Here is a 22,893-nt window from a genome sequence, read left to right on the forward strand (position 1 = left end):
CCAATCAGCAATACACAGGTTGAACAGTACATTAATTAACAAACATAGTTAGAAGGTGTTTGAATGCACTAGAACTAATAGTTAATTGACTAAAAATTGTTAGTGGAATTAGCTAACTAACAAATAGCTACCTAACTATTAACTAATTTACAAAAATAGCTAATAGCTGAACTATTAGCTAGGGTGTTTGGATGTCTCAACTAATTTTAACCACTAACTATTACCTCTAGTGCATTTAAACACCTCCTTAATATATCTAGAAATTTAAAGAGGCAAATCCTAAAGTTTCAGTTTTGTCTAGCCGAGTTTTATCAACGCGCATACTTGTCCAAGCTCTAAAAAATTGTAATACATTTGCAATAGTGCTGCTCCCTTTACCCAGTCGAGGTCTTCTCGCACCTTGCTGTCTTGCGTGTAATCAAACTTTCTAATGCTATCTTCAACAACTCATCTATTTCATTCTCTATTTTAAATTTCACACTGTAATTTATCGTGTAAATCCTCTATTTTATACAATTTCCTGTGGACAGCTTAACGTGTGTGTGTTTTGGGGTTCTTATCCCCTTTCTCCTTTTCTTCTTAATATATACAACTTCATGTTCGGGAAAAAACTTCAGATATGTGATTGCTACAAGTTTGGATTTTCAGCTTTGTTTATGCATCTTTGATCTCCAGCAAGTATAGATGGTAATGGGTACTCACGATCTGGTACCCAATGGATATGGACTAAATATCTTACTTATAGATTTTTTTTTTGCCAAAAACCTTCATCCAATGAGTATGCAGATATTGAAATGTTCCACCCTCACCCATACTTATTAACTCATATGTATAAACTACCATGTATTAACCAATGAATGATTTGATGATGCTAGAATTTTTGTAATTGTATTTAGATGGATATACTTGACATTTGGAAGGATGGATGTACTAGATATATATTTGGATTGATGAGTAGACGGCAATAGGACTTGGTTCAAAATCTATCATCTGTGTAATGTGCTATTTTGATATGTTTAACGTTTTGTGAGTTTGGGTGATGATGACTTTGACCCACATGGATATAGGTACGGGAAAAATTTGTACCCACCACTGGATATATGTGACTAGATAGGGTTGTTTTTTTTTTACCATGTGTATGAGTATGAGATAACAATACCCGGTAAAGATTTACCCATTGTCATCTCTGCCAACAAGTCAACTGAAATATATTGATTAGAGCGGCTTGTAACCTTCTTATTCTAGTATTCCTTCTAATCAAAATTATAAGTAATTTAGCACAATGACACGGTTTCTAAAATATAGCTTTAATCAATGTTTTTCTTAAAATACAAATGAACTCTTAATACATTTATACTTTTTATAAAAATATGTTTTAAGGCAAATCAGTGCATATGACTATTAAGTTTCAAAACTAAATAACAAAATTGTTATTCGTAGTCAGTTTTACAAGTTTGACTCAAACCTTGTTGAGACGTCTTGTAATTTGAAGCACATATATTTCTTCCATATTCAACAATAAAGGCAAAATTTTTCCTACAATACGGATCAATAAATTTCAAGCTACCTCTTTGTTGAAAACTTTAGTATGCTGGCAGTCACACAATTTTTTTTGACAATTAAACAGGTCAGTAATTGCAGGCATATAGCTGTCACCGTATGAACAGGTTAAATTCAGTGGAAACTTGGCGAGGTTTTGCGTGTAGCATAAAACTTGTCGTTACTGTCAATCCTCGTCGAAGTCGTAGTCACAGAACGTCTCATTTTCTGCCGGCCTGGCCGGGCGTTACCGAAACAAAGAAACAAACAGAAGCCTCGCCGCTGTTTTACCCGTGTCTTCCCCTCGACTGTTCGATTTCGTTCGTTTGCGATCGAGGATACGGGCACGCGCGCATGGCGATGGCAGCAGCCACCGGCACGGTGGTGCTGGTAGACGCGGCCCTGGCCCCGTACGAGCACCCTGACCTCCGGTGGCTTGTGCGGAAGCATGTCCTCGCCGTACTCCAGGACTTCCCCACGCTGTCGCCGTCCGTCGACACCTACACCAGCGACAGCGGCGCGTCCGCCGTGCTGCTCAACGCGCGGGGCCTCCTCACCGTCTCCCCCGCCCTGCCACCGGTCCTTCTCACCCTATGGCTTCCCCTGGAGTACCCGTACCTGCCGCCGCTCGTCTACGTCTTCCCCGCCGCGCCGCCGGCTTCGCTCGCCCGCGACCACCCCTTCGTGGACCACCGCACCGGGCGCGTCCGCCAAACCCTGCCCTACCTTGAGGACTGGGCCGTGCCGCGCTCCAGCGTCGCCGGACTCGTGCGGAGCCTCGTTGGTGCCCTGAGGATGTGCCACCCGCTGACGTCGCGCTTCGGCTCCGTCGTCCACGCCACGGCCACGGCCAGAGCGACGACGACGACGACGCCGACGCCGGAGGAGGAGGAGCAGGAGCGCATGCACGCGGCGCTGCTCGACGAGCTCGTCTCCAGGCTGGGCAGGGACGCGGCCGCCTTCCGCGGCCACGTGGACGAGGACATACATGCCTTGTCCTCCAGCCAAGGCAACCTCCGAGCGCGGGCCGACGCCATGGACCGCGCCGTCCGCGACCTCGAAGGCGAGAGGATGCGGCTGGAGCGCGCCGTGACGGCCAGCCTTAGTCACCGCGGCGAGCTGCTGTCCTGGCTGCACAAGACGAGCTGCGCGCCCGACGACGCCGGAGCAGCACTACTCCTGGCACCGCACGGGGCGGCGGGCGGCGACGCGCCAAGGTGGCTTGAGAGCAAGGCGTCGGAGCTCGCCATGGACGACACCGTCGACGCCCTTGGCCGCGCCCTCGAGGACGGCGAGCGCGTCATCGGCTTCCACGAGTACATCAAGCGTGTCAAGGTGCTTGCTCGGGAGCAGTTTTTCCATTGCTACGCAGCATCCACCTCGATGAGCAAGGTCACAAAATATTAATTTTTTCTTTGGTGCAAACACAAAATATTAAATTTGCATAAGTTATTATTTGTTTTTTCGAGGAAGCTGAAAATGTCGCGATAGGTGGTAGCGCGTTCTTCACTTTATTGATTGTTTGCTAGAGACTGTATATTCAACTGATCGACGTCAACAGATATATATGGCCGCGTTTTTCCGTGGTATTTCTTGTTGAATATAGAATACTCAGAGCGTTTTGGTCGTCCAGTACGTTTGTTTTTTCTTTTTTGACGTCTTCTTTCTCCTCTTGACCTGCCAACGCGTGTCTGCAGCGTTCTCCGCCGCCGGACGCCACCTCCCCTTTGATTTAGCGTCTACAGTACAACTACCGGTGACAGTTAAGACTGTCCGCACAGGTGAAATCTAAATTTTTCTCTCTATATCACTTTCTGCGTCACATCATCAACATTTCACTCCTTATCTTTTCATCTCCCGCAGCAGTTCTCCCTATATTATCCCCTATACCCACAACAACTATAAAATATCATTATCTAATCCTATTCATCTTTTATTACTATTTTTTCTACTATTAAGGGGTTGTTTGGTTTCATGGGACTAAACTTTAGTACCTTCCTTTTAGTCTATTTTAGTCCCTACATTACTAAATATAGGAAATAAAAGGGAATAAATCAGATTTCCTCGCCTCTCTTTAGTCCTATTTTTGGTAATTTAGGACTAAAAAAGGACTAAAGTTTAGTCTCATAGAACCAAACATGCCCTAAATAGGGGAGCACTATGCAAGGGGGTGCTACAGTGCTCCCCTTGATCTGAGGAAGCGGCGCGGCGTCCCCTTGCGCTGCAGCGCGTAGGGGGCCATTTGGTGCTGCACGCGTAGAGGCCTCCTACGCGTATATAGTGCAAGGGGAGGGGGTACGGCGCGACATGCGCTGCGGACGGTCTAAGACTATCCACAGCGGTTCTCCCTAAATTTCTCTCTCTATATCAATTTTTTGCGTCACATCATCAACATTTTATCCCCTACTTTTTTATCTCCCGCAGCGGTTCTCTCTAAAATTTCCCATTATACCCCACTACACCTATAAAATATCATTATCCAACTATATTCATCATCTTACCATTTTTTCTTCAACTATTAAATATGTGAACAGTGTTAGAGAAGCCAGCGGACTGACGCTGGCTATGGCGGAGTGCTGTTTACTTCCGCCGCGTAGGGTGCCTGGCAGGGGGTGCCGCTGCTGTCGGCGTTTCGAGACCGGGGGGTCCCTGAGCCGACGAGTGAGTGTGCCGCGTGCCCCAGCCCAGATGGGTCGAGCGCGTGGGCGAGCGCGAAGGGGGGAAAGCGAGGCGGCCGGAGACGGGCGTGAGAGAGGTGGAAATCCCGCGGCCTTCGTATTCGTCCCGCGCCCAGGTCGGGTGCGCTTGCAGTAGGGGGTTACAAGCGTCCACGCGGGTGAGGGAAGCGAGCGGCCCCAAGAGAGCGCCTGTCCCGCCCTCGTCCCCGCGCGGCCAACCTTCTCTAAGAAGGCCCTGGTCCTTCCTTTTATAGGCGTAAGGAGAGGATCCAGGTGTACAATAGGGATGTAGCAGAGTGCTACGTGTCTAGCGGAGGGAGAGCTAGCACCCTAAGTACATGCCAATGTGGCAGCCGGAGAGATCTTGGCACCCTGCTGGTGTGATGTCGTGGCTGTCGGAGGAGCAACGGAGCCTGGCGGAGAGACAGCTGTCGGAGCGGTTGAGTCCTTGCTGACGTCCCCCTGCTTCCGTAAGGGAGCTGAGAGCCGTCGTCGTCATAGGGCTAGCGGGGCGCCATCATTGCCTATCTGGCGGAGCTAGCCAGATGGGACACCGGTCTTGTTCTCTGCGGCCCGAGTCGGCTCGGGGTAGGGTGATGATGGCGCTTCCTGTTGACGTGGCGGGCCTGTGCCCTAGGTCGGGCGACGTGGAGGCTCCTCCGAAGCCGAGGTCGAGTCTGTCTTCCATGGCCGAGGCCGAGCCCGAGCCTCCGGGTCGGGCGAGGCGGAGGTTGTTCGGCAGAGGCCAGGGCGGAGTCCGAGCCCTGGGGTCGGGCGAAGCGGAGTTCGTCGTCTTCTGGGGCTGAGCCCGAGTCCGAGCCCTGGGTCGGGCGGAGCGGAGTTCACCGTCTTCCGGGGCCTAGCCCGAGTCCGAGCCCTGGGTCGGGCGGAGCGGAGTTCGCCGTCTTCCGGGGCCTAGCCCGAGTCCGAGCCCTGGGTCGGGCGGAGCGGAGTTCGCCGTCTTCCGGGGCTTAGCCCGAGTCCGAGCCCTAGGTCGGGCGGAGCGGAGTTCGCCGTCTTCCGGGGCCTAGCCCGAGTCCGAGCCCTGGGTCGGGCGGAGCGGAGTTCGCCGTCTTCCGGGGCTTAGCCCGAGTCCGAGCCCTGGGTCGGGCGGAGCGGAGTTCGCCGTCTTCCAGGGCTTAGCCCGAGTCCGAGCCCTGGGTCGGGCGGAGCGGAGTTCGCCGTCTTCCGGGGCCTAGCCCGAGTCCGAGCCCTGGGTCGGGCGGAGCGGAGTTCGCCGTCTTCCGGGGCTTAGCCCGAGTCCGAGCCCTGGGTCGGGCGGAGCGGACTTTCCTATGGCGCCTTTGGCAAGGCCTGACTGCCTGTCAGTCTCACTCTGTCAAGTGGCACTGCAGTCGGAGTGGCGCAGGCGGCGCTGTCCTTCTGTTAGACCGGTCAGTGGAGCGGCGAAGTGACGGCGGTCACTTCGGCTCTGCCGGGGGGCGCGCGTCAGGATAAAGGTGTCAGGCCACCTTTGCGTTAAATGCTCCTGTGACTCGGTCGGTCGGTGCGGCGATTTAGTCATGGTCGCTTCTCAGCGAAGGCAAGGCCTCGGGCGAGCCGGAGAAGTGTCCGCCGTTAAAGGGGGGCCTCGGGCGAGACGGAAATCCCTCGGGGTCGGCTGCCCTTGTCCGAGGCTAGGCTCAGGCGAGGCGTGATCGAGTCGCTCGTATGGACTGATCCCTGACTTAATCGCACCCATCAGGCCTCTACAACTTTATGCTGATGGGGGTTACCAGCTGAGAATTAGGCGTCTTGAGGGTACCCCTAATTATGGTCCCCAACAGTAGCCCCCGAGCCTCGAAGGGAGTGTTAGCACTCACTTGGAGGCTTTCGTCGCACTTTTTTGCAAGGGGACCAGCCTTTCTCGGTTGCATTTTGTTCCGGTGGGTGCGCGCGAGCGCACCCGCCGGGTGTAGCCCCCGAGGCCTCGGAGGAGTGGTTTCACTCCCCCAAGGTCTTAATGCCTTGCGTAATGCTTTGGCTGGTCTGGTTGTTCCCTCATGCGAACTGGCCGTAGCCCGGGTGCACGGTCGGGGCCCAAGCTCTCGGGCTGGTATGTTGACGCTGTCAACGGTTCGACCGGAGCCGGGTTTGCGAGAGCAGCCCTCGAGCCTCCGCACAGGGCGAGAGGGCGATCAGGGACAGACTCGGCTTTTTTACATACGCCCCTACGTCGCCTTTCCGCAAGGAGGAGGGGGGGAGAGCGCCATGTTACCCTCGATGGGCACCGAACATGGTGTCTCCGGTGAGCTGCAAGCGGGTAATCCGAGTGGACGTCCGTGCCCCGTTCGTTGGGGGGTCGGCTAGGGGCCTAGAGGCACGCCCAAAAGTACCTGCGGGTGATCTGCCGGACCCGGTCCCCTGGCGACGGGGTCCGAGGGCTCGATGCCTCCCTCTGATGGGATTCCGTTACAAATCGCTCCCGCTGGTCTCGGAAATGTCCTAGGGTACCTCGGGAGCGCAGCCCGAGCCTTGGTTATGTATCGAACGTACCCCTGGTCATCCCTCGCTCGGCGTCTGAGGCGACTGTGAACCCTTCGGGGGCCAGCCTTCGAACCCCTGATCAGTAATGGGTGCGGAGCCCGAGTAGCCTGAGGCGGCCGTGGAGCCCTTCGGGGGGCCGGCCTTCGAACCTCTGACCAGTAGTGGGTGTAGGGCCCACACGATCTGAGGCGACTGTTGAACCCCTCGGAGGGCCAGCCTTCGAACCTCTGATCAGTAGGGGGGCTCGGAGCCCGGTTCCTTCACAGGGAAGGATCCTTTTCGGGGTATCCCCCTTTCCCGGTCCCTGTTGCAAGAGATAGAGAAAGAGGAAAAAAGGAAAAGGATACGAAATCGAACGACGTGGCGTACCTTTTTTGGCGCGGTTATTACGGCGAAGGCGAAGCGTCGCCCGCTTCTCCTGCCAGAAGCGCCGCCTGTCCCGCCGCGGAGTTAATGCGATGGGGCGAGTGGTTGGCGGGGCGGCCGTTGCGCGTGCGCGAGCCGTTCGAGGAACGGATCACGGGCGCCCTACCTTCACGCCGTGAGAGGGGGTTCTGTTGCTGCCCCTGGATGGGACGTGAGCCTGGCTGACGACGTGACCGCCGCTCCCGCCCGCCTGCCACCGTCATTACTGCCGCCCCACTTTCGGCTGCATTGACCGTCGCGCCAGGCTGGCACTGCTGGGTCGTGCGCTGGGCCGCCTCGAGTCGCGGTATTGGTTCCGCAACCGAAGAGGCGCGGTGGTGGCGCAAGTGGCGGTGCAGTTGCTTGCATGCAGCATCTGGCGCGCCGGTTGCGTGACGCATGGGCCTGGGCCTCCATGCTGGCGTGATGGGAGTCGGAGAAGCACGTCCACCTGGCGCGGTTGCATGCCGCCTGCATGGCTGCCCGCCCCTTCCGCCCGTTGGTCTGGGCAAAAGTGGGGGGTTGCTTGTAGCTGCTGGGCGGTCGTGTGCGCCACGCGCGGTGGTTTGGCTTCTTCTGCTCTGAGCCGGTTTGCATGACATGCGGGACCCAGCCCCCGCACCGCAGGGGAGGGCCTTGGAGCGTGTTGGAGAAGACTCAGCCCGTGACGTTTGGGGGCGCACGTAGGGAGAATTGCCTTTAAAAGGAGGGTGACCCCTTTCGGAAGGCGACCATGTCTTCTTCCTCCCTTATGCGTCGTGTCTTTCCATCTTCCAAGCCCCCGGATGGGGGGTACCCGCCGTCTTTCCGCCTCATCGTTGGAGGAACGCAACTCCGGGGGAGTTGGTACCTTTCAGCCATCGTTCGGCTTCAAGGATTTTCATCATGCAGCCCGGCTGCACCCCTCCACCGGCGGTCACCCAAGATGGTGACCTCCGGCTTGATGGTGGGGGAAAGCGAGCCGGGCCGCGGCCTCTGCCCCTCCCTCGGCCTCGAGGATTTTCGTCATCCAGGCCAAGATGGAGGATGAGGCGAGTCGGGGGGCTGCCCCCGCGTGGGTCGGCTGCCCTTTTCTTCCCCCAGCGTCTGGGGGAGAATGGCATCCTCCAGTTTCGTGGAGACTTCCCCCAGCCATGCCGGGATAGGTGGGCCGCTATCACTCGGCTAGGGCGCAACACTACGCCCTCCGTCCGGACGACGGTTGCGCTGCGTCCCGCGAGGGCGGCGCCCACGCTCTGGCCGGTTCTGACCAGGGCGAAGACCTGCCGGCGCGCTTCGAGGCGTCGGCAGCCGGAGATGGCTTCTCTACCGATGAGATTGTCAATTCCGCCAGTAGCCCTGGGTCTCCGTCTCCCGGCCTGAATGGCTGGTTCTCGTCCTCTGCGGGTGAGAGCCCTCCTGTCGTAACACCTGCCCCGAAGCCGCTGCCGAAGCTGCTTCGCCACCCGGGGCGAGGGTGGTTGCCGCTGTTGCCGGATCGGGCGGCGACGGGCCGCCCGTCGGTTCGCGATCGCTCCGCGGGTTCCCCGGTCTTGTGGGGTTATTCGTACCCGCGGGGATGGAACTGAAGTTCCGTTGGTAATGGCACTTTGAATGCTAGTGTCTTTGTTCATCATGGCTGTCGAGGCCTGAACATGTATGTAAATTTGGCGCGGAGCCGTGTTTTTTCCTCATTTTCGAGCACTAAGTCTCGCCTGTTGATTATCTGAACCGCTTCACCAAGCATGAGTCGCCCCGTGTCAAGGTGACGAGTGAGGTATCCGTATCCCGGAGGCGTAGGAGTCCCTCGGCTCGATCGGCCTTGTTGTCTGAGGCTCCTCTAGCTTAGTTAAAGAGACCCCTTGGCCGCTCTTCGACGAGCCGAGGCCAGGGGTAGCGATATCAGCACGAACAGAGGCGGAGTTGGCTCGAAAATGAAAAACCTGGTTGGCCGGAGCCTAGCCGGGTTGTCCGTCAGCGGGACCGACGCCGGAGTTGATCAGCCGAGGCCTCGGACCGGGCTGGCGCCCTTGGAAGATGGTTGGCCGAGGCCCCTGGGGTAACCGGCCGAGCCGCCTGCTCGGGCCGGATTCCCGGAGAAGTCCCTGGACCGCGTCGCCGTCCGAGGCTGGGTCGGATCTCGCTGAAGGTGTCGTCGATGCCGAGGGTGCTAGCCCCCTTCCAGCGTGAAGACCCGAGCCTGCAGGATCAGATTGTCTTGTAGCGTGTGCCTTCTGCGGCCGCTGAGGCCAGAAAACACACCCTCGCTGCGTTGTAAAGCTGCGTCTCCTTTCCTCTTATTTCGAGCATCTGGACTTTTTGTCGGTAACAGGGATGTTTGTGCGAGCGAGAGTTGCTTCTCGCGGAAGGTGATGAGTGAGGTATCCGTATCCCGGAGGCGTGGGAGTCCCTCGGCTCGGTCGGCCTTGCCACTTACGCGTACTTTCACCCATCCATGAGGCCCTGTCACCGATTCAGTCGAGAAGGCTTGAAGGACCGCTTCGGCAGAAGAGCTTCCGAACGTAAAGACTTGTTCGGTCCGTGGAATCACTTTAACTGAACGCGAGTTACTTATCGTAGAAGGTGATGAGTGAGGTATCCGTATCCCGGAGGCGTAGGAGTCCCTCGGCTCGGTCAGCCTTGGCTGCTTACGTGTACTCCGTCGTTTTCAGGATCCGCTTTTCGAAGTAGTCAAAAAGCACGAAAGATATTCTGCTAAAAGAGATCTTTTTTCGAGAAAATTTCGACGCAGAGGGGGTCTCCCCCCTTTTAGCCCCCGAGGGAGGGTCGGGCTTTGCCGAGGCAAGGCCGACCCTTCCTTGCTGACTAAACTTTGCGTGGGTGCGAGGTATATGAACAACTTGAAAACATCTTAAGGGCAGAAGCGACGTAGCTGTTTGATGTTCCAAGCGTTGCCGTAGATCTCGCCTTGATTGTTGGCCAGCTTGTATGTTCCGGGCTTCAGAACTTTGGCGATGACGAATGGCCCCTCCCAGGGGGGCGTGAGCTTGTGCCTCCCTCGGGCGTCTTGCCGCAGCCGAAGCACCAGGTCGCCCACCTGGAGGTCTCGGGGCCGGACCCCTCGGGCGTGGTAGCGTCGCAGGGACTGCTGGTACCGCGCCGAGTGTAGTAAGGCCTTGTCCCGAGCCTCTTCCAGCTGGTCCAGCGATTCTTCTCGGCTAGCTTGGTTGCTTTGATCGTCGTAGGCCCTCGTCCTTGGGGAGCCGTATTCCAGGTCAGTGGGCAAGATGGCCTCGGCCCCGTAGACCAGGAAGAACGGCGTGAAACCCGTGGCTCGGCTCGGCGTTGTCCTCAGGCTCCAGATCACCGAGGGGAGTTCCTTCATCCATCGCTTGCCGAACTTGTTGAGGTCGTTGTAAATCCTGGGCTTGAGCCCTTGTAGAATCATGCCATTGGCACGCTCTACTTGCCCATTCGACATGGGATGAGCCACGGCGGCCCAGTCCACCCGGATGTGGTGATCCTCGCAAAAATCCAAGAATTTTCTGCCGGTGAACTGGGTACCGTTGTCGGTGATGATGGAGTTTGGGACCCCGAAGCGATGGATGATGTTGGTGAAGAACGCCACCGCCTGCTCGGACCTGATGCTGTTTAGGGGTCGGACCTCGATCCACTTGGAGAATTTTTCGATGGCGACCAGCAGGTGCGTGTAGCCCCCGGGCGCCTTCTGCAAGGGACCGACGAGGTCCAGACCCCATACAGCAAAGGGCCAGGTGATGGGTATCGTCTGCAGAGCCTGAGCGGGCAGGTGGGTCTGCTTCGCATAGAATTGGCACCCTTCGCAGGTGCGGACAATTCTAGTGGCGTCAGCCACCGCCGTTGGCCAGTAGAAGCCTTGCCGGAAAGCATTCCCGACAAGGGCTCGAGGCGCTGCATGATGGCCGCAAGCCCCCGAGTGTATTTCTTGCAGGAGTTCCTGACCTTCGGCGATGGAGATGCATCGCTGGAGGATGCCCGAGGGGCTGCGGTGGTAGAGCTCCTCCTCATCGCCCAGCAAGACGAACGACTTGGCGCGTCGCGCTACCCGCCGAGCCTCGGCTTGGTCGAGGGGTAGCTCTCCTTGGCGGAGATATTGCAGGTACGGGGTCTGCCAATTTCGATCAGGCGTGGCCCCGCTCTGCTCCTCCTCGACGTGCAGTGCCTCGCCCTCGGGGGCCGAGGGTACCTCGGGCTGAACCGAGGTCGCCTCGGGCCGAGCCGAGGGTGCCTCGGGCTGGACCGAGGGTGCCTCGGGCTCGGGCGTGTCGTTGATCTTGACGGAGGGTTGATGCAGATCCCGGGAGAAGACGTCCGGGGGAACCGTTGTTCGCCTCGAGGCTATTTTAGCCAGCTCGTCCGCAGTCTCGTTGTAGCGCCGAGCGATGTGGTTGAGCTCGAGCCCGTAGAACTTGTCTTCTAGGCGCCGAACCTCATCGCAGTAGGCCTCCATCTTCGGGTCGCGGCAGTGGGAGTTCTTCATGACTTGGTCGATGACGAGCTGCGAGTCACCGCTGGCGTCGAGGCGTCTGACCCCTAGCTCGATGGCGATCCGCAACCCGTTGACCAGTGCCTCGTACTCAGCCACATTGTTGGACGCCGGGAAATGGAGGCGTAGCACGTAGCGTAGGTGTTTCCCGAGGGGCGAGATGAAGAGCAGGCCCGCGCCGGCTCCCGTCTTCATCAACGACCCGTCGAAAAACATGGTCCAGAGCTCCGGTTGGATCGGAGCCGTCGGCAGCTGGGTGTCGACCCATTCGGCTACGAAGTTTGCCAACACCTGGGACTTGATGGCCTTCCGAGGGGCGAACGAGATTGTTTCGCCCATGATTTCCACCGCCCACTTTGCGATCCTGCCCGAGGCCTCTCGGCACTGGATGATCTCCCCCAGGGGGAAGGATGACACCACAGTTACCGGATGAGACTCGAAGTAATGCCGCAACTTTTGCCTCGTCAGGATCACTGCATACAACAGCTTCTGAACTTGTGGGTAGCGGATCTTGGTCTCGGACAGTACCTCGCCGACGAAGTAGACTGGCCCCTGAACGGGCAATGCATGCCCTTCTTCTTGCCTCTCGACCACAATCGCGGCGCTAACCACCTGAGTGGTCGCGACGACGTAGACCAAGAGGGCTTCTCCATCAGCTGGGGGTACCAAGATAGGCGCCTTTGTAAGGAGCGCCTTCAGGTTCCCGAGAGCTTCTTCGGCCTCAGGGGTCCAAGCGAAACACTCGGCCTTCCTTAAGAGGCGGTACAGAGGCAGACCTCTTTCGCCGAGGCGTGAGATGAAGCGGCTCAGGGCCGCGAGACATCCCATGACCCTCTGTACGCCTTTTAAGTCCTTGATGGGCCCCATGCTGGTGATAGCTGCGATCTTCTCCGGGTTGGCTTCGATGCCTCGCTCGGAGACGATGAACCCCAAGAGCATGCCCCGGGGCACCCCGAAGACACACTTCTCGGGATTGAGCTTGACGCCTTTCGCTTTGAGACATCAGAATGTCACTTCAAGGTCGGAGAGGAGGTCGGAAGCCTTCCTTGTCTTGACTACGATGTCATCGACGTAGGCCTCGACCGTGCGACCGATGTGTTCGCCGAACACATGGTTCATGCACCGCTGGTACGTCGCGCCCGCGTTCCTCAAGCCGAACGGCATGGTGACGTAGCAATACATGCCGAAGGGCGTGATGAAAGAAGTCGCGAGCTGGTCGGACTCTTTCATCCGGATTTGGTGATACCCTGAGTAGGCATCGAGGAAGGACAGGGTTTCGCACCCAGCAGTGGAATCCACGATTTGATCGATGCGAGGTAGAGGGTAGGGAACCTTCGGACATGCTTTGTTGAGACCGGTGTAGTCTACACACATCCGCCATTTCCCCCCTTTCTTCCTCACAAGCACAGGGTTGGCAAGCCATTCGGGATGGAATACCTCTTTGATGAACCCTGCTGCCATTAGCTTGTGGATCTCCTCGCCTATCACTCTGCGCTTCTCCTCGTGGAATCGGCGCAGAGGCTGCCTGACGGGTCGGGCTCCGGCTCGAATATCCAGCGAGTGCTCGACGACATCCCTCGGTATGCCGGGCATGTCCGAGGGACTCCACGCAAAGACGTCGGCGTTTGCGCGGAGAAAGTCGACGAGCACTGCTTCCTATTTGGGGTCGAGCCCAGAACCGATCCAGATCTGCTTGGAGGTGTCGCCACTGGGGTCGAGAGGGACGACCTTAACCGTCTCCGCTGGCTCGAAGTTGCCGGCATGACGCTTCACGTCTGGCACCTCTTTGGAGAGGTTCTCCAGGTCGGCGATGAGGGCCTCGGACTCGGCGAGGGCCTCGGCGTACTCCACGCACTCCACGTCGCATTCGAACGCGTGTTTGTACGTGGGGCCGACGGTGATGACCCCGTTGGGGCCCGACATCTTGAGCTTCAGGTAGGTGTAGTTGGGGACGGCCATGAACTTCGCGTAGCATGGCCTCCCCAGTACCGCGTGGTAGGTTCCTCGGAACCCGACCACCTCGAACGTCAAAGTCTCCCTTCGGAAGTTGGAGGGCGTTCCGAAGCAGACGGGGAGGTCGAGTCGTCCGAGGGGCTGGACGCGCTTCCCAGGGATGATCCCGTGGAAGGGCGCAGCGCCTGCTCGGACGGAGGACAGATCGACGCGCAGGAGCCTGAGGGTCTCGGCGTAGATGATGTTGAGGGCAGCTGCCCCCGTCCATCAGGACCTTGGTGAGCCTGACGTCGCCGATGATGGGGTCGACGACGAGCGGGTATTTCCCCGGGCTCGGCACGCGGTCGGGGTGGTCAGCTTGGTCGAAGGTGATGGGCTTGTCGGACCAGTCTAGGTAGACTGGCGCCGCCACCTTCACCGAGCAGACCTCCCGGCGCTCTTGCTTACGATGCCGAGCCGAGGCATTCGCCGCATGCCCACCGTAGATCATGAAGCAGTCGCGGACCTCGGGGAACTCTCCTGCTTGGTGATCTTCCTTTTTGTCGTCGTCGTGGGCCCTGCCACCCTCTGCGGGTGGCCCGGCCCTATGGAAGTGGCGCCGAAGCATGACGCACTCCTCGAGGGTGTGCTTGACGGGCCCCTGATGGTAGGGGCACGGCTCCTTGAGCATCTTGTCGAAGAGGTTAGCACCTCCGGGGGGTTTCCGAGGGTTCTTGTACTCGGCGGCGGCGACAAGGTCCGCGTCGGCGGCGTCGCGTTTCGATTGCCACTTCTTCTTGCCTTTCTTCTTGGTGCCGCGCGGAGTAGACGCCTCGGGAGCCTCTTTCGATGGGCGGCCCTGGGGCTGCTTGTCCTTTCGGAAGATAGCCTCGACCGCCTCCTGGCCAGAGGCGAACTTGGTGGCGATGTCCATCAGCTCGCTCGCCCTGGTGGGGGTCTTGCGACCCAACTTACTCACCAGGTCACGGCAGGTGGTGCCGGCAAGGAACGCGCCGATGACATCCGAGCCGGTGATGTTGGGCAGCTCGGTGCGCTGCTTCGAGAATCGCCGGATGTAGTCCCGGAGTGACTCTCCCGGCTGTTGTCGGCAGCTTCGGAGGTCCCAGGAATTTCCGGGCGCACGTACGTGCCCTGGAAATTGCCGGCGAAGGCTTGGACCAAGTCATCCCAGTTGGAGATCTGCCCCGGAGGCAGGTGCTCCAACCAGGCGCGGGCAGTGTCGGAGAGGAACATGGGGAGGTTGCGGATGATGAGGTTGTCGTCGTCCGTTCCACCCAGTTGGCAGGCCAGGCGGTAGTCGGCGAGCCACAGTTCCGGTCTTGTTTCCCCCGAGTACTTTGTGATAGTAGTCGGGGGTCGGAACCGGGTCGGGAACGGCGCCCGTCGGATGGCCCGACTGAAGGCCTGCGGACCGGGTGGTTCGGGCGAGGGACTCCGATCCTCCCCGCTGTCATAGCGTCCCCCACGCCTGGGGTGGTAGCCTCGGCGCACCCTCTCGTCGAGGTGGGCCCGACGGTCGCGACGATGGTGCTCGTTGCCGAGGTGGCCCGGGGCCGCAGGCGCGGTGTTGCGCGTGCGCTCGGTGTAGACCGAGGCTTCCCGCATGAATCGGGAAGTCGCGACATGAGGTTCCGAGGGGTATCCCTGCCTTCGGGAGGCAGAGCTCTCGGCCCGTCGGACCGCAGCGCCTTCCAGGAGATTCTTGAGCTCTCCCTGGATTCGCCGACCCTCGGCGGTTGATGGCTCCGACATCGCGTGGAGGAGCATCACTGCGGCTGCCAGGTTCTGACCGACCCCGCTGGATGCGAGTGGTGGTCTGACCCTGACGTTGTTGGCGACGCGGTGCTGGAAACCTTGGGGCAGGTGACGTATTTCTCCGGCCGGGGGTTGGCCCGCCCATACCTGCCCGACGTCCCGGCGGATCGTCTCAAGCGCTCCTGCTCCATCGTCGAGCCTGGCCTGCGCCCCGCGGACTTGCTCGAGCTGTGGGTCGTGACCCCCCGCCGGAACGGGGACCACAGCTAGCTCCCGCGGGATGTCGGCGCGAGGCACCGGCCTAGGAAGATCACCGTCCTCCGGCATGCCGAGATGGTTGCCTTCGGAGGGATCCCCTAGCTCGACGTGGAAACATTCGCGGCTTGGGCCGCAGTCCTCGCCGTCAAGGCTGCGGCTACCGTCGGAACAGTCGGAGAGGCAGTAGTCACATGCGGTCATAAAGTCCCGCATGGCACTGGGGTTGCCAAATCCAGAGAAATCCCAACAGATGCTGGGATCGTCATCTTCCTCGGACCCAGAGGGCCCGTAGGTCGAGACATCCGTCAATCGGTCCCAAGGCGACCGCATACGAAACCCCAGAGGGGTTGCACTCGCCTCAACGAGAGCGCCCGCCAAAGCGAGGTCGCCAGGCGGGTTGAGGCCGAGTCGAAATGACGTAGGATGGGAATCAGTCGGTACCTTTTGGTCGACGAGGAGCGACATAGTCTCATCGGGGACTGGTTGCACCGTCGTCTCAGGTACGAGGGCGACGTCCTGCAAGCTTTCCGCGAGCGCGCTGGCGTCGTCCTCTTGCTCGGGATTGGTGTGTCGCGGGGGGACGGCGCTTGCCTTCGTCTCGAACGCGAGGTCGACGCCCGGCGTGCCTTCCGTTGGGGCGCTGGGGACGTCGATTCGCTCGACAGCCGACGAAGCGCGGCCTCCCGCTTGGCCTAGGTTGCCCCGCCTCCTCCTCCGTTGGCGGGGGAGAGGACAGGGCGAGCTTGAATGTTGTTCTTCCACCACGCGGGGAAGATGTCGTCGATTCCGCCGCCGGCGGGCGGGTTGTCGGCCGCCATTGTCGTTGTCGCGCGGCGGTGGAAGGAGTATCATGTCGTAGCTGCCGTCGAAGGACATGAACTCAAGACTCCCGAAACGGAGCACCGTCCCGGGTCGGAGAGGCTGCTGGAGACTGCCCATCTGGAGCTTGACGGGAAGCTGTTCGTCAGCACGCAGCAGGCCCGTACCTGGCGCGCCAACTGTCGGCGTTTCGAGACCGGGGGGTCCCTGAGCCGACGAGTGAGTGTGCCGCGTGCCCCAGCCCAGATGGGTCGAGCGCGTGGGCGAGCGCGAAGGGGGGAAAGCGAGGCGGCCGGAGACGGGCGTGAGAGAGGTGGAAATCTCGCGACCTTCGTGTTCGTCCCGCGCCCAGGTCGGGTGCGCTTGCAGTAGGGGGTTACAAGCGTCCACGCGGGTGAGGGAAGCGAGCGGCCCCAAGAGAGCGCCTGTCCCGCCCTCGTCCCCGCGCGGCCAACCTTCTCTAAGAAGGCCCTGGTCCTTCCTTTTATAGGCGTAAGGAGAGGATCCAGGTGTACAATGGGGATGTAGCAGAGTGCTACGTGTCTAGCGGAGGGAGAGCTAGCGCCCTAAGTACATGCCAATGTGGCAGCCGGAGAGATCTTGGCACCCTGCTGGTGTGATGTCGTGGCTGTCGGAGGAGCAACAGAGCCTGGCGGAGAGACAGCTGTCGGAGCGGTTGAGTCCTTGCTGACATCCCCCTGCTTCCGTAAGGGAGCTAAGAGCCGCCGTCGTCACAGGGCTAGCGGGGCGCCATCATTGCCTATCTGGCGGAGCTAGCCAGATGGGACACCGGTCTTGTTCTCTGCGGCCCGAGTCGGCTCGGGGTAGGGTGATGATGGCGCTTCCTGTTGACGTGGCGGGCCTGTGCCCTAGGTCGGGCGACGTGGAGGCTCCTCCGAAGCCGAGGTCGAGTCTGTCTTCCATGGCCGAGGCCGAGCCCGAGCCTCCGGGTCGGGCGAGGCGGAGGTTGTTCGGCAGAGGCCAGGGCGGAGTCCGAGCCCTGGGGTCGGGCGAAGCGGAGTTCGTCGTCTTCTGGGGCTGAGCCCGAGTCCGAGCCCTGGGTCGGGCAGAGCGGAGTTCGCCGTCTTCCGGGGCCTAGCCCGAGTCCGAGCCCTGGGTCGGGCGGAGCGGAGTTCGCCGTCTTCCGGGGCCTAGCCCGAGTCCGAGCCCTGGGTCGGGCGGAGCGGAGTTCGCCGTCTTCCGGGGCCTAGCCCGAGTCCGAGCCCTAGGTCGGGCGGAGCGGAGTTCGCCGTCTTCCGGGGCCTAGCCCGAGTCCGAGCCCTGGGTCGGGCGGAGCGGAGTTCGCCGTCTTCCGGGGCTTAGCCCGAGTCCGAGCCCCGGGTCGGGCGGAGCGGAGTTCGCCGTCTTCCGGGGCTTAGCCCGAGTCCGAGCCCTGGGTCGGGCGGAGCGGAGTTCGCCGTCTTCCGGGGCCTAGTCCGAGTCCGAGCCCTGGGTCGGGCGGAGCGGAGTTCGCCGTCTTCCGGGGCTTAGCCCGAGTCCGAGCCCTGGGTCGGGCGGAGCGGAGTTTCCTATGGCGCCTTTGGCAAGGCCTGACTGCCTGTCAGTCTCACTCTGTCAAGTGGTACTGCAGTCGGAGTGGCGCAGACGGCGCTGTCCTTCTGTCAGACTGGTCAGTGGAGCGGCGAAGTGACGGCGGTCACTTCGGCTCTGCCGGGGGGCGCGCGTCAGGATAAAGGTGTCAGGCCACCTTTGCGTTAAATGCTCCTGCGACTCGGTCGGTCGGTGCGGCGATTTAGTCATGGTCGCTTCTCAGCGAAGGCAAGGCCTCGGGCGAGCCGGAGAAGTGTCCGCCATTAAAGGGGGGCCTCGGGCGAGACGGAAATCCCTCGGGGTCGGCTGCCCTTGTCCGAGGCTAGGCTCGGGCGAGGCGTGATCGAGTCGCTCGTATGGACTGATCCCTGACTTAATCGCACCCATCAGGCCTTTGCAGCTTTATGTTGATGGGGGTTACCAGCTGGGAATTAGGCGTCTTGAGGGTACCCCTAATTATGGTCCCCGACAGCTGCGGCCATGGAGGGCGCCCCTGTAGCCGCCATGCATGCTACAGGGCAAGGGGAGGGGGCTCGCGCGGCAACCCGTGCGGACAGTCTAAGGCTATGCACAGCTCATCCCGCCAGGCGCTCCCTCCCCTTGTTTAGCGTGTGTAGAGCAACGCTACATGCTGTGCACAGTAACCCGCCAGAAGGGTAACACTAGTCACTCCTCTTGCGTGGTTTTATATACACGGGAGTATTTATTAGATAGAGAAAAATTGATAGTAGATAAAAAATAGGTATAGGAAATGATATTCTTATGGTTGTAGTGGGGTATAGGAAGAGAATATAGGGAACCGTTGCGGAAGATGAAAAGGTAGAGGATGGAATATTGATGATGTGACACAAAAAATAGTATAGAAGGAAAAATTTAGAGAAAACTGTTGCGGATAGCCCAAAACTGCTACATTGGTAGCGTGTGATACAAGGATTCACCAGATCTGGGGAGCGAGCCGGCTCCCTACCCTCGAGCAACGTACGCAGCACTGTTTTTACGAGAAAAAATATTAATGATAGTGATGTATAAGTAGATAAAATAATATTTTATGATAGTAGTGAAATATAGGAAGAGAATTTAGAGAAAATCACTGTAGGGACAAGAAAAGTAAGAGATAGACTAGCTGCATAATGCGGTAGCGCCTAGCGGTTTCAACGGTTCCCCGTTCGTCTCTCCTCCCTCTCGTTTTAAGGCTAATAGAACCACTCTAAACGCTACAACGGTAGCATCTATCGTCCCTCATTTCGACGACAACCTTCACGCTACCTCTCCCCATGGTTGACAGTGATGTCTGTCCCGCCAGCCTGTCGTCAGTCCCCGCAGCTTCGACCGCCGTCGGACTTCGTCCGGAGTGGATCCAGCGCCGGCGAACTGTGGCAAACGGTGTATCCGGCGGCGCTGGACTGACATGAAGAGGCTGCTCGGTTGGCGCATGGTGTGCTGCACGACCCCGCCAATGGAATCTCCGAGCTCGGTTTCCATGGATTTACACCTAAATCACAAAAAAACCACTTTTCCTTTGCTCTGTTTGTGGATCTAAACTTACTTTTTTAATTTAAGGAGGTTTTATCTACACATGTTCGAGTTATATGTACTAATGTACGTTCTTGTGTAATTCAAATTTGGTTAGTTGAAAAAAAATGTATATAATAATAGTATGGTGAGGTATAGAGGATTAATTTACTGTTGTAGATGATATAAATATAGGGGAAGAGAACGCTGACATAGCATGTGAGTGGGATATATGCGAAGAAATATAGAGTGAACCGTAGAAGATAGTCTTAGTCACTGCCTCCACTGCGTCACCGTGGCGTGGTGGGATTTTAGGGCCCCGAGACAAAATTCAAAAAAGAGGTCCTTCTAATTATATTTATACATAAATATTACCAATATAAGCTCTCAATATACATCTAAAAACATATCAACCAACAAGTAAATAAAAAAATACATATTATAGTGCTACTTCAAAATTTCTTCTATAATCTAACTATATATATACCTAGAATTAGGCCCTATAGATTTGGGGCCTAGGGTGGTGCCCCCCTTCTGCCCCACCCTTAGGACCGACACTAGGCCACTTCAACCTAGCCTAGCCTTCTCTACCGCTCGCTCCGACTCCGACCGTGTCAGGGATACCTCTGCCTCAACATCGTCTCTTCCATCCATCCCTATGGCTTTGTTTGCATACTCTCGTATTCACTTCAATCCAAATGCATGTATTGTGATAAATTGAGTTGTAAATTAGTTTAAGTTACACTTCAATTCACCTCAATACATATGAATTGAGGTGAATAAGAGTATCCAACAAAGCCTACTCGAGATGAGGATCCTGATCGCCTACCAGGCTTCGCGACAACTCTCGTTTTGCCGATTCTATTTTAGTTAAAAGATGTTAACTCAACAATCTTAGCACCACTACTCCTCTCGTTACCAAGCATGCCACTAATTTGATTGACCTCGTCAAGAAGGATACCATCTGTGAAACAAAGAACATAAATAAGAACTCGAAATTTAGCATCTCAATATATGATTAAGATCACGAAAGCGAGGTTCATAATCATGTTTGATGAGAGATTGACAAAGCAAAACCCAAACCTTAAAATATAAATCTTAAAGGTCTTAATTCGCATCCCTTCGATACGTCTCCTACCATGTTATAAGATCATACACAACGTAATAGATCAAAAGATTGTGACACATCATTAAAGAGAGCCACCTTTCACTATTCATGAGCGTTGCTATCCATTAGCAGCTTGGTCTTCCATTGTATCTAGGCTCCTGCGAGTTTAGTCATTCTAGTCTCACCCAATAGGAGGTGTACTCTTGTTGAGTGCTAACTATTTTTGTGTACCCTCTTTCCCACTTTAATGAAAGGAAGAGCCATTACATTTTTTTTTCAAAAAAAGATCAAAAGATGGTCACACATCATTGTGACGAATTCTAGATGTTGGCTTATTTTGATGACTACCATTGACTCTGGTGGAATTTTAACTTCAAACGAAAGCCATTAGTTAGCTTATAAAATTAGCTTTTCATCCATACGTGGATGATTAAAATAAATGTACATGCGTCTTAGGTGTCGGTTTTATTGCAGGAAGGTCAAAAATTCTAAGGTAGACTAAAACTTAATATAGATTGAGTCTCTAACTTGGTTTGGACGCTTCTAACACAACAACATTTACTTCCATTTTCAGCGGCGGACGACGGCTGAAAATAACAACTAATTTTCGATGGCCTACGAAACCGCCGAAAATTACACGAGAATTTTTGGCGGCCCGAATTTACAGCCGAAAACAAGCACTATTTTCGACGGACAGGGACTCGACCGCCGAAACTACGAATTTTATAGGGTTCCCTGTCTCTCTTCTCTGCCAATTCAAAATCTAGCTCTCCTACCTGATTGAGCCGTCGCCAAACCGCCCAACGCCCGACCACACCATGGTGCCGCTCCTCACACGCGACCGCACCGTGCGACCCTTCTCACGCCTGGCCCCGCCCCGACGCCCCTGCTCGAGCTACCTGACGCCTATATGTGATGATTTGACTCTTGTGGTGAATTTAACATGTTGTGATGGATTTGTTATGAACTATGATGGATTCTTATGTATATTATGGTGGATTTGTGAGTTTGTGGTGAATTGTAATGGATTTATGATGTATTGTGGTGGTTTGTGATGTATTTGTGAGAAATTGTGATGGATTGTGATATTTATGGTGAATGTGTGTAATTCTGAGAATTTGTGTTGCTATGATAGTGCTGTGATATATAGTATTGTAGAAATTACTATTAATTTTACTTTTTTTATATTTTTTGCTTTGAAAATGCTTATACCACCGAAAAATCCTATATAGTTTTTGGCGGCGTACACCGGCTGCAAAAAATAAGAGTTATTATTGACGGTCTGGGTCTGACCACCGATTTTTTTGTGGATAAAAACTGTCTAAAATAAGCTATTTTTGAAGGCATAGGCCTTATTTTCGGTGATTTTTGGCTACCGAAAATGGTTTCGTTCCTGTAGTGTGATAGCCTCCAAAGGTGATGACCAAGGAGAACAATGTCATGGTTTAAAAGGTGAATAGCAGTCATACAACGATGACTCAACTTGCAGGAGAGGGTCTAAAAGGTGAATAGAGACAACGATAACTTACTATGATTGTTTGGAGGTCCTCCCGGTATGACCTTAATATCAAACAAGATCCATTTGAAAAGATTATCAAATAAGCTTTCCTTTACGTATTTATGGACCTCAAATTTATTCTAGGTGAACAAGATATAATCTTCGTAATAAAATATTTTTGGACCACCAATGAAATAAAAGTTTAACTTTGATGAACTTATACTTTGAGATTAATCTTAGACATGGAATATCTATTTGTTTCTTATTATCATCATTGTTTATAAATACGTTTGAAAATTAATATTAGGTACCAACCAAATCTTACATTTACTATTATATAAATATATTTATAATCAATCACTACCGGAACCGACAGCTTTGCCGAGTGCCTGAAGCACTCGGCAAAGCCTTAAAAACACTCGGCAAACGCTTTGCCAAGTGTCGCACTCGGCAAAGAGGGCTCGACACACAGTGCATCGGCAAAACCGTCTTTGCCGAGTACTTTTTCTCGGGCACCCGGCAAAGTGGTTTGCCGAGTGCTAGAGAGCACTCGACAAAGAAAAGCAGCCGTTACGGCGACGGGTGACGGAGACAGAGTCTTTGTCGAGTGTCCCAGGCGACACTCGGCAAAGGAGTTACCTTTGCCGAGTGTCTGCCTAACAGCACTCGGCAAAGAATCCGCCAGAGGGGTCCCCATGTCAGGTACTTAGCAGAGGTCGCGCTCCTCGTCGGAGCTAGCTATCCGGTGACCCGAGGCCTAATTCTAGCGATCAACTAGCGCAACGCAAACAGGAGAACTTAGCGGACCGATTGAGGTATTCCATACCGTGGACCGAAGCTCGAATGTCGATGGTCGCGGTGGGGC

General features: G+C 56.0%; 1 protein-coding gene across 6 annotated transcripts; it reads left to right on the top strand.

Moving 5' to 3' along the window:
- Window positions 1–1,710: 1,710 nt before the first annotated feature.
- On the top strand, window positions 1,711–21,500 carry LOC100275829 (uncharacterized). 6 transcript variants are annotated; one of them, XM_023301119.1, is made up of 3 exons: window positions 1,711–2,874; window positions 3,237–3,320; window positions 21,105–21,500. In XM_023301119.1, the coding sequence occupies exons 1-2, from the start codon at window positions 1,894–1,896 to the stop codon at window positions 3,273–3,275; spliced, it is 1,020 nt and encodes a 339-aa protein (XP_023156887.1). In that variant the 5' UTR covers window positions 1,711–1,893; the 3' UTR covers window positions 3,276–3,320; window positions 21,105–21,500. The 6 variants fall into 6 exon arrangements, with proteins under 6 accessions (XP_023156887.1, XP_035818875.1, XP_008661713.3 ...); XM_035962982.1 differs by lacking the exon at window positions 21,105–21,500 and adding an exon at window positions 19,196–19,589; XM_008663491.3 differs by lacking the exon at window positions 21,105–21,500 and adding an exon at window positions 19,214–19,589.
- Window positions 21,501–22,893: the final 1,393 nt, after the last annotated feature.

Source organism: Zea mays, chromosome 10 (genome assembly GCF_902167145.1).
Source record: "Zea mays cultivar B73 chromosome 10, Zm-B73-REFERENCE-NAM-5.0, whole genome shotgun sequence".
Classification (NCBI taxonomy): Eukaryota; Viridiplantae; Streptophyta; class Magnoliopsida; order Poales; family Poaceae; genus Zea; species Zea mays.